Source organism: Topomyia yanbarensis, chromosome 1, assembly GCF_030247195.1.
Source record: "Topomyia yanbarensis strain Yona2022 chromosome 1, ASM3024719v1, whole genome shotgun sequence".
Lineage (NCBI taxonomy): Eukaryota > Metazoa > Arthropoda > Insecta > Diptera > Culicidae > Topomyia > Topomyia yanbarensis.
This window is the reverse complement of record NC_080670.1, coordinates 16253220-16269496: the sequence shown is the minus strand read 5'-3', so window position 1 is coordinate 16269496 and position 16277 is coordinate 16253220. Positions and strand designations below refer to the sequence as shown.

Genomic DNA, 16277 nt, shown 5'->3' with positions numbered 1-16277 from the left:
CTCGGGCTAAAGACATTTATTTTTAAATCGTGCACATTTTCTCGAGTTCTGACGGAACGATATTCGGCCGTAACAGAAATATCAAAAAAAAAAATTGAAATTGAAAAAGTTGAAATAAATGGAGTAGTTTCCGATTCGAGTCTGAATTGCGCTCAGTATCAATTGCAGCTGACGGGAGAGGATATATGTAAACTCAGATTATTATCGGGTCACCTTCGTGACGTCCGTTCTACCTCTTTGACAAAATTCGCTTGCCTGTTCGTGTTTTTGTAATGCGGGTTGTGAGCTGCACAAATTGCAAACAACTGGGTCATACAGCCTCCCATTATAGCAATAAGGTTCGCTGTGAGATATGCGCCTCTTTATTGTGGGGTAGATCCAAATGATCTCTCTACAAGTCTAGCGTACAAATAGCGCGAGGAGAAATTCGAAGCGTTTCCTTCAGAGACGCTCAAAGCGATCTTTTGCAGAAATGCTAAAGAGCTACGCCACCGACCACTACTAATATCTTGACCAACTTGTCTACTGACGAATGCGACTCTGATGAATCCCAGGGGGGAAAATCTTCTGCTGTACCTAGAAGCAATAGAAAAAGGAGGAACATTTTCTCTCCTAAGCCTCGTTCTAAAGGCCAGAAAGTGTTTCTTCAAAGTCCCCTAAAAACCGTCCGCGATATCGAACAAAATCCTGTTCAAACAAGAGCTTTCTCCGTAGGAAGAGTACGACTCCGACACCGCGATTTAAGCTCAGACGTCTACGAAAGATTAATCTGCTTCAATGAATTTTTTTAATACCTCTCGTCAGAAGACGCTCAAAAGTTGGCAGCAATGGAGAGTTGGGACGATGGCTACATTCTATCATCCCAAAGATATCACCGAAGCCTTGATTTAGAGGAATGGATGTGGGTCGGTATTTCATTCGTGTGATGTATCGGCTCATGTTCAATCATGACACGTTAGACACTCATCTTCGACGTACTGGGCTCGTGAATAGTGGCATCTGCTCTTGTGGCGCCAGTTATCACGATATCGAACATGTTGTCTGGGCATGCACCGAGTATTATTCCTACAGATCTCACCTATTGGATTCCTTTTGAGCCTCAAGAAGATTAGCTAATGTCCCGGTACGGGATATTCTGGCAAACCGCGATCTCCTCTATACGTCCCTCGTGAACACCTTCTTAAATACCATAAATATACAGATTTTACTGTTTCTTTCCCTTTTCTTGCCATTCTCAGAAGTACCCCCTCCGTCTGTACAGTACACCATCGATTATTTAATGTTACTTGAAGCCGACACGAAACATCTCTGTCGAACGGGTGAACAAACACGAGACCTACAGCACTAACATCACACGCCCAACTCGGTGTGTTGCCGATCCGTACTTTGATCTGCTACGTTGCATTTGAGCCGTATAACGAAACCGTCTGCAGGAACCCCTGATGGTTGGAGGAGGATACCCGACGCCTCAGTACATGATGTCTCCTGATGAAGGCTGTCCAAGTCTGTAATCGATGGCGTTGATCTCCCATTTGCTGGAATGTTAATATTTCTCTTTTCTTTGTCATCATTGTTCACCCTTTCTCCTCTGTCACTGATACCCTGATAGCAGGATGTGGCAATTCAGCCCCCAAAAATAGTAAAATTATTTTCCTTGGTTTAATAATTAATCACTCCAGTAATCTTCTTGTCAGAAATCACAAATGGTAATACTGCTCGGCTAATTGACCTCCCAAATCTCATTAAAATTATATTATTTCGTCTTTTACATGTATAGGATAATCGCAAAATTTTCTTAATTTCATCATAAAATAATATATCAATGAAATATAAGATGTATAGCAAACAAATTGACACATTTAACTTATTGCAAACGTGCCTTATCAAATAAATGAATTGAATAGAAAAAATCCGAATCGTTTTAAAATACCTTCAAATCGCAAACTCTTTGCTCAAAGAATGAAAATAAATGCTAAAAAGAAAATTGGCACATTCCAGCGACCGCAACATCCTGATCTAAACTAATAAACTAAATTAAAAATTATCAACCTGAATAAAATATAAAATCTAATAAAAAAGTTATGCATTCAAATAGTTAGTCATCAATCATCATCAACTATGCAAATTCACATTTTGTTAAAAACTGCTAAATAAATTTAGATAATTTAGACGCTATGTCAAAACTTCTACCAAATTTATTTAACGCTCAGTGACTACCGTCCCTAGTACACAATCTCCCTTTTCATCGCACAACACAACGCTGTAGGTAGCATAGTCTACATTTTGGCGCACTGCCACCGCAGTTTTGTACGTTGCGGCACGAAGCCTACTGTTTTTCCCCATCTCAAGCAGCTACTTTTTTTTCTGTGCAGGCCACGCCTACCATCGTCGGTCGATTAATAGGGTGCGGTCGGTTGGTCGATTGATGTTCCCACGTTGTTTCTAGCTAAATATGAATTAAGTCGGAGAAGTAGAATCTCACTTTTCTAACACTAAGCGATGAGACCACTACTCCACTTATTTCATATTTTGATCTGGAACGGTACTATGCGCGATGGTTGGCTGGCTGGACTGACTGGGCTGGCCGGGGTCGAAGTTCAAGCCGCGCCACAACTTATGGGTATTAGTTAGATCTGACAGATCGACAGATGTCCAGCACTGGCAGAGACCATAGGTGGACAACCCGTGCAATCGCTAAACTATGCCTATGATCTAAAATACCCAGAATTGGGACTGACTGCTTGGTTTTCCTGTTGTTTCGCGTGCACTTGCTTGCAAAAATGTCACAATCTATCATCACTCATCGTACCGTCGCCGTACCAGGAACCACGTATCAGGTGATAAAGTCATTAAGCACTTGTGTGTGTCGTAAATATGAAGGCGATAAAAATTAATACAAGTCACTTTTCAATGGTAAAAAACCGGGTGTACTATGGTTTGCTTTTCTAATCCAGGTCACAGTAATCCATGAGCCACGTCGACACTTTTAATGGTGGTTCCAATCTAAAAAAGCACACTTTGTGGAGCACCAACCACTCCAAACCGATCGATACTAATTAATAAAGAAAGTTTAAAGTTGTCCATGACTTTTATACGGATACCACACAAGCACGTGTGTTCCTGGGCAACGGCGACGTGGGTTCTTTGAAGAGGGTACGCTCCCAAATAGGTAACACAACCAGTCGAACGGAACCTTATCAATCTTCGTTTGTTCGATCCGGGCCCGGCGACGGACGGCGGCTCACCAACACAATCACGCCAGCCCCGATTTGTGACGGTCTCTGATATAGATAAGAATCGTTCGCAGTGTTCCGATATTTACCAATCCCATTCGCATACAGACACCTCTGAGGGTTAACCGCGATAACGAAATGAAAATCCATTCAAATGTGAACGGCATCCTACGATCGTACCTGGGTGCACCACCATAATCGGCCGCCTTCGATGGAAAATTCGATAAAGCAACGCGGTTAGGTATGCCGATGATTTGGGGTCCGCGGAGACTTTACCGAACGAGCGCTGCTGATGTGGCATTGCGAAACCTTCCCCCGCTTATCTTGATTTGGGAATTGGGTTTTCTTCCTACCCGCTAATCCTGACCGGGGTTAGCAAAGAAGAGCTACACGTTTTTTTTTATTTTTTCAACTTTTTACAACGTGTTTGTTTGAAGGTCTTCTGGTAACACCAGCGACCTGTTCGGAACGAAATTTTCATTCGAGAAGGTTCTTGGATCAAGTGATTATATAGGTTTGCCAATTTGTGACCGACGTTACACAATCAGACACCAGGAAAATGTGAGATAGTAGCTTGCTATCAGGTGGCAAGGTAGTAGCAATTGATTTTGTTGTTTTTAGAAGCCTGACTTGTGTGTTTTGCGTGAATCATTTACTGATGATTTTGTATTTTTGCTTGAAAACAGATTCTGGTGATAATTCTGTCAGCCGAGTGCACTTGGGAGTGTTTAGTTTGTTTGACTCACGAAATAGCTAACCTCAACCGGTTTTTGTAGTGCAAAATGTTTTGTTTTCCTCACGAAATAATTCGGCACCGTTTCTTTTGTAACGGGAATAGAAAGGCTTACAGCCTTTTTCAGACGCCAACGAAACGTCGAGCGTCGCCCATCGCAGCAAGCTTCGACAAAGCAGGTGTTGTCTTTTCGCTCCCGTCAGCTTCATCCTGAAATATGTATAGTGATTTTGTGAAAAAGGTTGTTTTTTTCGGAAAAGATTTAACCGTATTTGCTCTAGATCGAGAAGAAATATATTCTAGCCGTAGTACCAAACCAACAATTAGGTATACTCTCGGATCGCTTGTGTGAGGACAATGACCTTTTGTGCAGTCGTTTCGCGGTCTACGCCTGTGTGAAAAATGTAATCCACCAACTATAGCGTGGTTGCTGACTACTTGTGTTACATGCAGCCCTCAGCTAAGTATCACATCTTTTCTTTGCTTTTGGTATTTTTTCTTTCTTTTGTTGCATTGTTCACCTTACCCAATTAAGATTTCTGACAGTTCATTTACAACCACAGATCGTCGCTGTTGTGCTATCTTATGACAAGCGCCATTTAGCACATATCGAGAAAAACGATTTTTAAAGTTTGAGATTGAATATCTTGAAACTTATAAATGGTAAAAACAATTCAAAGAAGACAATTAATGCTTCAAACTATTCTGTATTAAACTCTCAAATATCATGAAGTTGGGTTGACTATGTTGCGAATTTTCACTATAAATGTAAACAAAAGTCGCACTCACACGTGTCGTAGGTGTGTATTGATGTCAAAATTTGTATGGCGTGTCATAATTGTGCATGGAAAATTTTCCATAGAAAAAAAGCATCAATTATTAACTTTTATTAATATCTTCGGCTTTATTCGGCCTAGAAACAATCGATGAGATGTATTTTAAAGGAAATTGAGCAAGCAATCTAGAAAAAATAGTAATTTTAAATTACGGTGTTGCCAAACATGAAATATTGCCAATTTAAAAGTAAAACTGCATATTTCTCGCAATACACGTATTTTTATTTTAAAAATTATTATGCCATTGTGTTCCTCAGACATTTTAACATATAAAAACATCTAAAACTTCTACATTACTAAAGCGAATCCCAAGATACAGTGATTTAAAGCAAAAAACTGACAATTTCTCATCACTTTTTTCGCTATAACTCAGTAACCAAGCAAAATTTCAAAATTCTGAAAACGCCATTTTGTAGAGAATTTTCAGATTAGTAATGTTGCATATCTAACTCAGTTTAGCCCAAAATGGCGTTTGTCATAAGATAGCACAACAGCGACGAGATGCAAAGTTAAACCAAAGGAGTTTGGTTTGTTTGCCTCACGAAATACCTAACCTCAACCGGTTTTTACAGTGCATTTTTTCCTTTTTAACGGGAGTAGAAAGGTCAATAGAAAGGTATAGCAAGTGATCAGAAAATCGACTATTTAACCGTGACCCGGAGAGCTGAGTGTCATAAACCACTCGATTCAGTTCGCATAAACACGTTGACTCCCTTTGGATGAAGACATCCACATCGTTTTTTTTACCATTTAGATTTTAAATGTTGCGCATATTTTTAAAACTGCTCAGATTTCCACAGTTTTCTGTTATAATGCACAGACTAGCACAGATTTCTCAATTTTTGGCCTAGCGCTCAATTTTTACCTCAAGCAAAAACTTAAAAAAGGTAGTCACTTTTCGTTTTGAGACAAATTGTTTCGTTTTCCTTAACACAGATTTTTACATAGGCTGCGCACAGATTTCAAGAAATATGCTCTGGCATCTCTGATCGAACGCGAAGCTAGTTCAAACTCGGACATTGAAGAGTGATCACCTAAATAGAGCGCTCTAGCCTTGTTAAGTTCATCGTGAGTGACACACACACCCTTCATTCTGCAAACGGAATCTGTTCGGCAAATTGATAATCAAAATCGAGACTCGAAAAAGTTCCTGGCACATCTGGACGTGCGTTGATTTATAGCACATGATCTGATAATCCCAGTCGGGTATGCATAAATTAAAAAGATTCCTAACAAATATATGTATTAAACCCAATTAGACAAAATTATGTGATACACTAAATATCGAATGTTTGATTATAACACTGGAATCATTGTGGTACACGTATTACAAATGAACGAGGCTTGCCGACGGGAAAACTGCCTCGAAATTTACCGCTAGGTCTCTGTCATTCTGGATTGGGTCATTGGAAAATCGGTAGAGCTAACACCTACTACATTCCGAAATTAAGCTGTTTGCATGGGGTGATTGGACCATATGCAGACAATTTTGTTTTCATAATACCACTACCGGACAGTGGAATTTTGAAGGTTGACACACACAACCGTATCGCAAGATAATGACAATTTTACAGAATTCACTTACCATGCGGTGATAGGGAGCCAAAAGTTAGTATGTGCCACAGCTCTAAAGTCTGATGATTTAGGAAGATTATGTTTTCGGTAAAGGAAGTGTAAGGACTGTCGGAATTTTGATTTCATGGAAAAAAGCCCACCACCCTGTCTGGGAGTTACAACGACCCAACCGTTGCGGAATCGACATTATTAAGACAGTTCAGCACAAGGGAGCATTAATTATGAACGATGGGAGCCCAACATTCACCAGCAGGCAGATGCTATCCATCCCATCCTGATTACACACAAATCCACCTTCCACAAACTTTCCCACAAACCGGTGCCGGCGGCTGTACCAGGAAGCCGACTGGGCCCTTTACGAAGAATCATTTATGCAGAACGTCGGACCCCATAAGAACTACACACAGAACGAACGAGCTGATATAATTTTTGGCTCTGACCAATACAGCATCCCCAGAATGAGCGACCTCCCCCACCTTTTAAGAGAGCCGTTCATTAATAGTGACCCGAAGTGGACAATACCATCAAAATCCGCCGAAAAACACTACGCAAAATACGAAGAACGCCGACGGATAGCTGGATAAACCAGGCTGAACCATTTCCGCCAATCCCGGAACGCAGTTAGAGCAACTTCCTGGACGTAATTGACCCCGACTCTCCCACAGACGAGATCTGGCGAAGAGTTAGCGGCCTCTGTGGTAAACGACGAACCAACCAATTTTCCATCCAAACCACCCCATAAAATTGCCAATTAACTGGGACACCACTTCGCAACCCTTTCCGCAACCAGCGAATGGTTAATAGACGCCTTACCACAATTTTTGAAAAGCTGCAATTACTAGACAACAGACAACACGCATCCTGGAAAGTATAATGGACCAGGTCCTAGCCTGCATTCCTCGAGGAGATCCTAGGTCAAGCAACAAACGAAGGCCTTCACATTGACATCACCGCCTTGGACATGGATAAGACCTACAATACGTTATGGCGGGAAGGGCACTGCAACATATGGGGAAACGTAGACAATGACTACCTGGCAGTCTGAGACCGCAGAGCCAGGAGGACTATGACAAAAGAAGTGCTAGCCACCCCAACATCATCCGACACTTTATCCAAGCCCTCAACACTTCCCGGAAAAGTCGCCCGTGGCCCAATCCCACGCAATAACAAAACAACCCAGCAGGCTCCATATGACGCGGTCGCTATCAAGTCATGGTTCACTTAGGATTTCATCGGAAAAGCAGTACTTCTGCACTTCCGGGACATCAGTGTAACCGTGCACATCATCAGTGGATTTAATTTTGAGCTGAAGGCCAAGACGGTCTGTCAGTTACTGATGAGATGAAGTCGAAACTCGAAAGTTCGACCTTTTAAGGCTAGTTATTGCGCTCCCATGCACAAATTTTGTTTAATACAATTTACAGCATAATACTAACAGTTACAAAGCTTATTTTGCATGTAAGCTTAAAACATACACATCCAGCCTCATGTGACGGATATGTAATTGCTCTAAAAATAATATCAGACCTCTTCTTTCAGCGTTCTTCTCGGAAAAAATGCGCCATGGTGACAATAATCTCCCCGATATAATTCTCCTACTCATAAATCCTTCATAATCCATCAAAACTAAGAAACTCGAAGCTGATAAGTAACGGAATGATTATAGCACGGGTCAAAAAAAAAACAAAGCTCCCGAACAGTATACACCGATGTTCAAGAAACACATCGCTATCACCGTTAGTTTATCCTGCCTGAGTGCCCACCGCGTTTTGTCACCCAGAAAAAATCCCCGCTGACCAACCACCAACAAATTAAAAAAAAACCGTTCCAAATCGGAACCAGTACGCGTAAGGGGCGATGGTAATGGGAAGAGAAACCTCCGCTCACCTCTTCTACCCGCGTTATCTTATCTAGGTTGAGGCACACAACCGAAGTAAGCCAAGCGTTATTTTTTTTCGATATTTGCTCAAAGGTTGATTTCAGTTCAACCCCGAAAAGCGCTGTCTACTGCGATTGGAAATCGAAACGGTTCGGTTCGATTCGATTGAGAGAGGTGAACTATTACCGGTGCTGTCAGAGGTGTGTTGCTAGGAGCAACCTTCGCCAGCTAGATAATAATTTGAAATCATGGAGACGAAAACAAATCCGTCCTAATTTCGCAAACGATGTTTCGATTACAGTGTAGTTCAGCTCAGCGTCGTTTGACGTGGAGAGACATCAGCAACTACAATAATAATTGAACGTCGTCGCTTTCTCGATCAATATTGACCAAACTGCGCAGCGAGATAACGACATAAATTGAACTTTATAGCTAATGGTGAGCCAAGAATTTTCGGTATCAAATGTTTGTTCTACTATAACACACTGGGTTTTATTGTGTGTTTTTTTACAAGAGGCTTTTGATATATATTGATGAATGTGGCAACGATGATAAAGTCTGGTTCTTAGTATGCGTCGATAGCTCGGATGACTGTTGTCGACGTCAAACAAACAGGTAACCAGTAACGGGAAGTGGACTTGATTGCAGGTTGATTCGTGCGTTTGTTTGAGTAATTGATAAGAAATTGATTTACGAAACTATTGGGTGGGAAACAACCGCGGTTCGAAGCTTCTAATCAGCCTGTACGGTATTCTTTCAAGATGTATTACACAAAAGTCATCAGAATCTCACGATTTATTCAGATCAATGGTACAAACATTTCATCAATCGATGACAGCAGATGTGTACAGCATCTTCTGAATTTCGAATCGGAACATGATAATCTCTTATGCTCCAAACATTTACATCAACATTTCTTATTTAATTTCGAGAAAATATTGCTCTTCTCATTTGTGTATATAATACTACTGCGAAGCTGAACATTCACTGTGAACCTTTCCGTTCCGGTTCCAAAAAGCCCAAACTTCTGCTCTTCTTCAACTCGTCGCTTCGTTCGTTACTCTTGCGAAACCGATTGCATATTGCCTGTACACTACCTGACTTCTTCAGCACCTCTCGCGTTCCGCCTTCTCGTCCGCTTCCGTGACTAGAACTCTGACCCAGATTCTGCTCACTGCCCAACTTCGATGCCTCTCCGCTGATATCAACCATTAAACTCTGCCGACAGAGCGTAGAGATCGTTTGCATCCTACTGAGATCCTTGCTGCTTCTTCTAAGCTTAACTTTCCTCAGCTTCGAAGCCAGATTCGACAACCCGAACCGACTGCTATGAGCACTCGTGTTTCGCGATGAACCCTCATCTCCGCCACTCTCCGCACTCACTACCCTTGCCGAATCTCGTGACAGTGCTTCGTACACGCTTCCTCGCTCCCGAGCTTCTTCTCCAGCCGCTGGTTTTCCACCAATCACTCCAGCACTGGCGCTCTTCATCAACAGCGTATCGTCAACACTGTTCGCACTGGCCATACTAATTTGACTGATTCGGTTTTTCCATATCTGTTGCCGTTGTTCCGCCCTAGCGCCTTCCGTCGAATTCTGCAAAAACTCCTCTTTCGCCTTTCTCAACTTTAACGCTCGCTGACTCATTTGCACAATTCCCTTATCCTCGTCCAGCGGAGTCGTTGGTGCCGATTGCGAGGTGCTGTGTGTGGAATATTTTCTCCTTAATGCCAACCGTGGGCTCGGTGGTTTACCTTCGTTCGTTCTCGGATGGTTTTCTTCGTTGCAACGATCACTTACCACCTCCTCTCCGGGCATAGACCGACGCCTCGAATGTTTCTCCTTTGACAGCTTTCTAACCGTTCCCAAGCCAATCCCTTTCGGAGACTCCGTTCGTTTCTTGTACAACCGTTCCTTCTTCAACGTTTCCATCTTCTTGATGCTTTCCTGTTCCATCTCCTTTCTCTCCTTTCGTGACAAGGTGTCCTTCCGCCGTAGGCTATCGTACGCTAGAAATGTCATTTCAGTTGAATCCTCATGGTCCCTCTCATTCGGTTTACTTTTTAGCCGATTAGACTCAATCATTCCCGTACTGGAAGATTTTATCACCTTACTGGTCGATGATGCCGTATCACTAACCCCAGAACACTGTTGATCTGTCTCAAGTTGTTTCAGCGATTTCCGCAAACTTCCAGCGCTGGCCGATTTTGACAGTTGAATGCTTTCCTGGTATTTTTCTGTTTGCTTTCTCACTCTACGATCAAGAACCGGTGACCGCCATGCTACTGGAGAGCACGATCCTGAACTATGGGGAGAGTTACCGGTACGTTCGGATGACAGCCGTTGATTGTACTTGGCCACCATTAGTCGAATGTTCGGGGAAAGTTCCTTGGAAGGGGCACTCTTCAGCAGTTCCAGCCGTCGCTGGGTACTCGGAGATTGCGGTAGTGGTGGTAGATTCGTTACGATTCTCGTTTCGCTTCTTGAATATTCTAGCTGATCGGTTCGATCGGACGGACTGGATGACTCGATGTCACGGCTCACGACTCCCGGAGTTGCCAGAGAAGATCCATTGTTCGTAGACTCACCTTCGACGGTGGTAAATATTCTCCGTTTAGTTTTGACTAACACGCTAGCCGTACAGTTGATCGAATTGGAGCTACCCTGGTTGTCGAGTAGTTCTACACATGTTTCTGTCGGAGATATTAGAACATCTTCGGTGACACTGACCGATGGGGACACGAGGGCCTGTATTTCAGGTTGATTCGGCTTAATCTTCAAAACGTAAACTACATCCTCTGCCTGCTGCTGATGAAGCTTCTCTGTCGAATCGGAGGGTTTCTTCGCTCTGCTTGTCTTGCGCTTTGTCTTTCTCGGGACGTCTAGAACGTAGTTTGCCGGACTTTCGTCACTATCGCTCTCCGTTTTGCTGTTTTGTCGTGATCCCATCCTTTTAATGCGCGTTTTTTTCCTCGAACCGTTACTCAAATTACGTGCTACCTTCTTACTATCCCGATCAAGTGGCCGCTCCTCTACCACACTTCCTTCTACATGAGTTGAAGAATCCGGAGACTGGGAGGTAAGTGGAATCGGGTCCGATTCCGAACTAATTGGAAATTGTCGTGCTTTTACCTTACCATTGTCTACCGCATTTACTTTAACGGCATTGCACACGAACGTGGGTGTCACATTGATCGTGGCCATACTTCGTAGTCCATCTTCCGAACGTTGAATTGAACTAGTCGCTTGCACTACGTACGCCGGAGTAATACTGATCTGTGGGATATCATCGTCATTTCGAGCTACCGCTGAGGCATACTTCATGTAAGAATGAAGCGATTTCTTAAGATCCGCCACGTACGAATTGATCAGTTGGACATTTTCCAGCACCTCGCTGGCATGCTTCAGCGAACCGTCCTCGAAACGGTACAAGTGTCGTAGAATATCCTGAGCAAGATCCTTCATGTAGGCGAAAAATGCTATGCTATCACGTGAACCGGTTTCCACAAACTCCGGCAGAGTAGCAATCAGTGCTCGCAGGACGATTTTGAGTCTACGGACCTCATCGCGGTCCACGGAATCCTGCTCACGCAGTCGAATCAACAGTTTGGTGGAGTCTTTTAGGATCGAACCGCTGCTGCTGGATGGCCGCGAGCTGTAGTCAGGTCTACAATGGATTAAGCTGTGGGTTAGTTTCTACAATCTTAGTACTAAGAAAATGGAACTCACTCTGTTTTATTTTGACTACCGGTGGAATCCGCAGCCGAACAAGTTGCCGATGCTGTCAACGAATCCGCAACTTCCAGTACATCTTCCTCTACTTCCACCAACACTGCTCGTGGCTCCTCTCGTTCCACCGAGAGCTCCAGTTCTGGATTAGACGATACCCTACGATTTCCCACCATCGCATCCTTCTCACTCGCTTCCTTCCGCTCGTCAGCATCGTTCAATGACAAACTTGACGGTTGATGTGAGATCGAAGGTGCCGAAGGATTCGGTGAAATACTGTCCAGCGATAGTGATCGACCGAGAGCGGGTGACTTCTCACCTATTAATCAAACAAAGTGTCAATCATTAGCGATCTTCTACCTACCCGTCACCTACTTACGCTTCGCCTCAACCACATTTCCACTGTTCTCGACGACCACCGGAGCGTATCCCGGATGAAGCAATGCTATAGTTGAAGCTTCCGGTCCAATTCCTTTCGCCTTTTCCCATTCGAACAAGCGGCGGGTGAATTTTCTCGAAATGCCTTCGAACTTGATGAAACCTTTTGTCGTCTGGACGACTAGCTCCTTTTTCGGTACCTCGGTGCTAACCAACGCTTTCAGCTTGGAAAGCCCTTCACCCTTGTGTTCTTCCGTGGGTTTCGCTTTCTTTACCGATGCACCGGCTGACTTGCTAAGCTGGCGCTTCATCGACTCACTCAGCTGTGCCGATTGCGTGGTATAAGAAGGAACCTTATTCGCTGCCTTCATCTGTTTCCATTCAGCTGGATTAGGTTTTAGGAGTTAATTGCTTTGACCTAAGCGACCGTATTGAAATTAAACTTACATAGCTTTTTCTGAAAATCTTCCGGCAGATCTTTCGCGTTCGGCAACTGCGTCAATCCCTGTCCTTCCAGCTTGATTTGACCAGTTTTCCACAACTGCCAATCGGTGGCCGGCCTCTTCTTTCCATCCGTGGATGAATCTTTCGATGAACCCGGTTTCGGCTGTGGCTGATGCTAGAGGTATAGATTAAAGGCAACAGTTCGTTCACAATTTTGAAGAACTCACCTTGATTCGCCACTCATCAAGCTTCTTCTTAAAGTCCGGAGAAAGGTTCTCTTCCACGATCGGCGCTTGTTGTTCTCGCTTTGGACTAGGTGGTGTGTCGTCCCGTAGGTACTGGTTGACTAGAAGGATCACTTAAAACTATAATAATTTTTATATTCGTCAAGGCAAAGAAACTTACTGGGACTGTTGGTCAGTAGGAGGGCTGCTGGACGAAGCCGCTCCCACTCCTGCTGCTTGGCGTCGAACTCTCGCTGAAGCTTGTTTTGCAGTTCCATGTAGCGTTGTTGAATCTCCTCTCGCTGTCGCAAGAGATTCTTTGTTTTCGGCGAAGGTCTCCGGTGGGGTGTGTTCTGATCGGAAACATCTCCACTGGAAAAGTCCTCCATTTCACCTTCGAAGAACTCGTATGTTTTGAACGGACTCTCCGGGGCCGAGGTCTCATCGCCGCCGTAACTTTTACGATTCGGCGAGCTCTTGGAGACATCCCGCTGAGATCCAGGTGAAGAAAGAGACTGATCAGCAGAGGCATCCACGTCCAGCGATTCCTGACGAAGACTGAGCGGTTTCGGAGGAGACTTCCTTATTTTCGTGTTAATACTGCTCTGTTTGGGATCTATCGGAAGTCCTTCAGGTACGGATTCAATCTCAGGTATGTGTCTGCTCTTGCGGGAATTCCTGCTTACGGTCGAATCTTTTCCGATCGTTGTCGCCGGTCGCTCTGTGCTTCCGGTTCTACCGAGTTTACTCTCGGATTTCCAGTCATTGTCATCACTCGAAAAGGCAGCCGGCAGCGATCCACAAGGGGAATTCGGACAGCTGTTATTGTCGCCGGATGGAAGTGTCAGCAGGGTCGGTGTATTATTCCTGTGACCGGGAGAGGTTTGGTTCGACGAGAAGGAATCGGACCGCTCTCGCTGCAGTTCGCTAGCTTCCAAAGAGTCACACGGGCTTGCTTCTCGGCTACAACCGACGCTATTCGATGACTTGTTGTTCTTTCGCGATCCGTTCGATTTCAGTGATCCCCGGTGGTTTTTAACGATCCCTTTCACCTTACTCCAGGCGGATTTGTTTTTACTCTGTGGATTGGAGAAAAAGATACCCTTGACAAATGGCAGGTTTGTTTGTTTGAAACTCAAATCGTTACTTTATCCAGCTGTCGAATGGGATCTATGATTGCATCGCCGTCCAAGGATTTGCTGCGCCGCGATTCTTCGTCTTGGGATCGAGACTGGTCGGTACTTTTCACCGAATCACGTTTGGTAGCTGCAATGAAATGGGAGGAAGTCAGAAAAATCTTCAAACGAAAGGGAAAGTATATTTGTATGATATATGCTCTGCAAAGATAGTCTCCTCAGTACCTGTCAGACCGATTTGGCTACAAGACGAAGTCGAACATGAATTGCCAATGCACAAAATAGTTTTGAGAAAATTTGCATCGTATTGAGTAATATAGAGCAAAGGGCAAAGCATCGACTTGCTAGCCAAACAACTTTACATGATCTCAGCGTCAGCCTGAAAACTAGGATCGATTTCATCTCCCCAGCAGAAAATAATTCTTCTGTACTCGCGGGACGTCATTAATGAGTAGTTGTTTAGTTGTGAAAGTAATTTTTGTTCCCATTTTTGGATTAACATCTACCTGGCGTTAAGTTAGTGCTAGGTACCGATCTGACGAACTCGAAACGCAAATTAGCTTAACTGAGGCGTGGGTTAGAGTAACAAACTCAAACATTAATAAGTCTCTATCGGATCTTATGCTCCGCAGTCGTTATTTCGCGTGAAGATTCTCCCTATTTCGGGTAGAGAGCCACTTGTTGCCTCTCTCACAGCTGTTCGTGCTGTTCAGTCTCGAGTTTTCGTATTCGTCAATGCTGTCTTTGCTGCTGATGCCGTGGTACTCACTGTAGAATATTTCAATACTTGTATAACTCGTCTTCATCAACACATTATGAGTGATACCGGGTAGAACTAGAAAATGGTTCCTACAGCATTGAATGGATCGACCAGATTGAAGATGATTTTTGGTGTCTTGGAAATATGTTTGACTGGTGATTCACGGTGATGGGAGAGTTGGCAGGAAAGACACGAAACAGTATACAGGCACCATTTCTTTACTCTCGAAATAAAACCGAACTTAACTTATGAGACCTACAGTTTTTACCAAATTGTGTTTGGTATAATCACATATTCTTAGGCGCCAGCTCCTTATGCACAGGTACGTCTATATATTTAGAACCAAATTTTTGGATACGCGGTTACATTACTGCAGGATAGTTACGTATCAGATGAAAAAATGTTCCGTAATCGGATTCAATTGGATCATTAGAATAATATTCATCACGCTGAATAGTAGCTGTTGACGCGTATCAAGGAGGAATAAGGGGAGTTTATCTAGGACGGCGAGTCTTTTCACCGGTCGATATCGGCTTAGGTCTGCATTGTAGCTGACCTTACCTGTCCGTCCTCGCTCGTGTTAGCCGAAATAATCCATTCTTTGGGCCAACAGTTCCCTGGAAGCCATAGGTCGACGAATACTACATTATCGTTCACCTCAATTGGGTTGACTTCGCCGGACCGCCGCTTCGAGCGCTTGGTTAACTCCGGTAGATAGTCTCGTACCCGACCTGTGATGTACACCATACTCACCACAGAACTACTGCACTGTCGTCAAAGACTGCATAAGGTTTAAACCCACTCGATGAACCCCGAAGAAAGTGGTTCGATGCTAGGACTGGAGCATCCGGATCTTGTACCGGCGCGTACGTTAGCGGACGTGAGTTGACGATGTTCCCCTTTTTCGTTAACATATTGTGAAGTGTCTCGTTGGATGGATTGGATCCTGTTTTGAGCGTCATGAGGTTCTTCTTTACCGACTGTAAAAGCCTTTCTCACGCTCCACTCATATGGGGAGACCATGGAGGGAGGAATGATCATTCAGTGTTTGGACTGACGATTTATCGGATGGCGTGTTCCTGGTTCATGCTCTTAATGTGTGTGTAGTCTTGTACGGTTATGATTGGCTCATATTCCACGCGATGGTGAGAGAAGTTCGCACGTAGTTCTTCCTTAGTATGCTCATTTTCGTAGGGGTGTGATGGCCAACGCTTCGTTCCCCTAAACATCTCGGACTGTTGAACCATCTACTGCTCTCGATGAGACCGAGAAACCCCTGCCATTTTGTAGCATCATCAACGATGCTATCTTTCGAGCACTTGTGTCTCCAGTCGGTAATCTCCGTTGTTT

General features: G+C 43.9%; 1 protein-coding gene across 1 annotated transcript; it reads right to left on the bottom strand.

Annotated features, from left to right (window-relative positions):
- Positions 1-9036: 9036 nt before the first annotated feature.
- Positions 9037-15889, bottom strand: LOC131693684 (uncharacterized). The gene is made up of 9 exons (XM_058981727.1): positions 15730-15889; positions 15489-15658; positions 14179-14328; positions 13213-14110; positions 13035-13153; positions 12811-12982; positions 12365-12748; positions 11986-12304; positions 9037-11923 (listed from the first exon to the last, which is right to left on the bottom strand). Exons 1-9 carry the CDS (start codon positions 15887-15889, stop codon positions 9241-9243), a joined length of 5055 nt encoding a protein of 1684 aa, XP_058837710.1. The 3' UTR covers positions 9037-9240.
- Between the last annotated feature and the right edge of the window lie 388 nt (positions 15890-16277).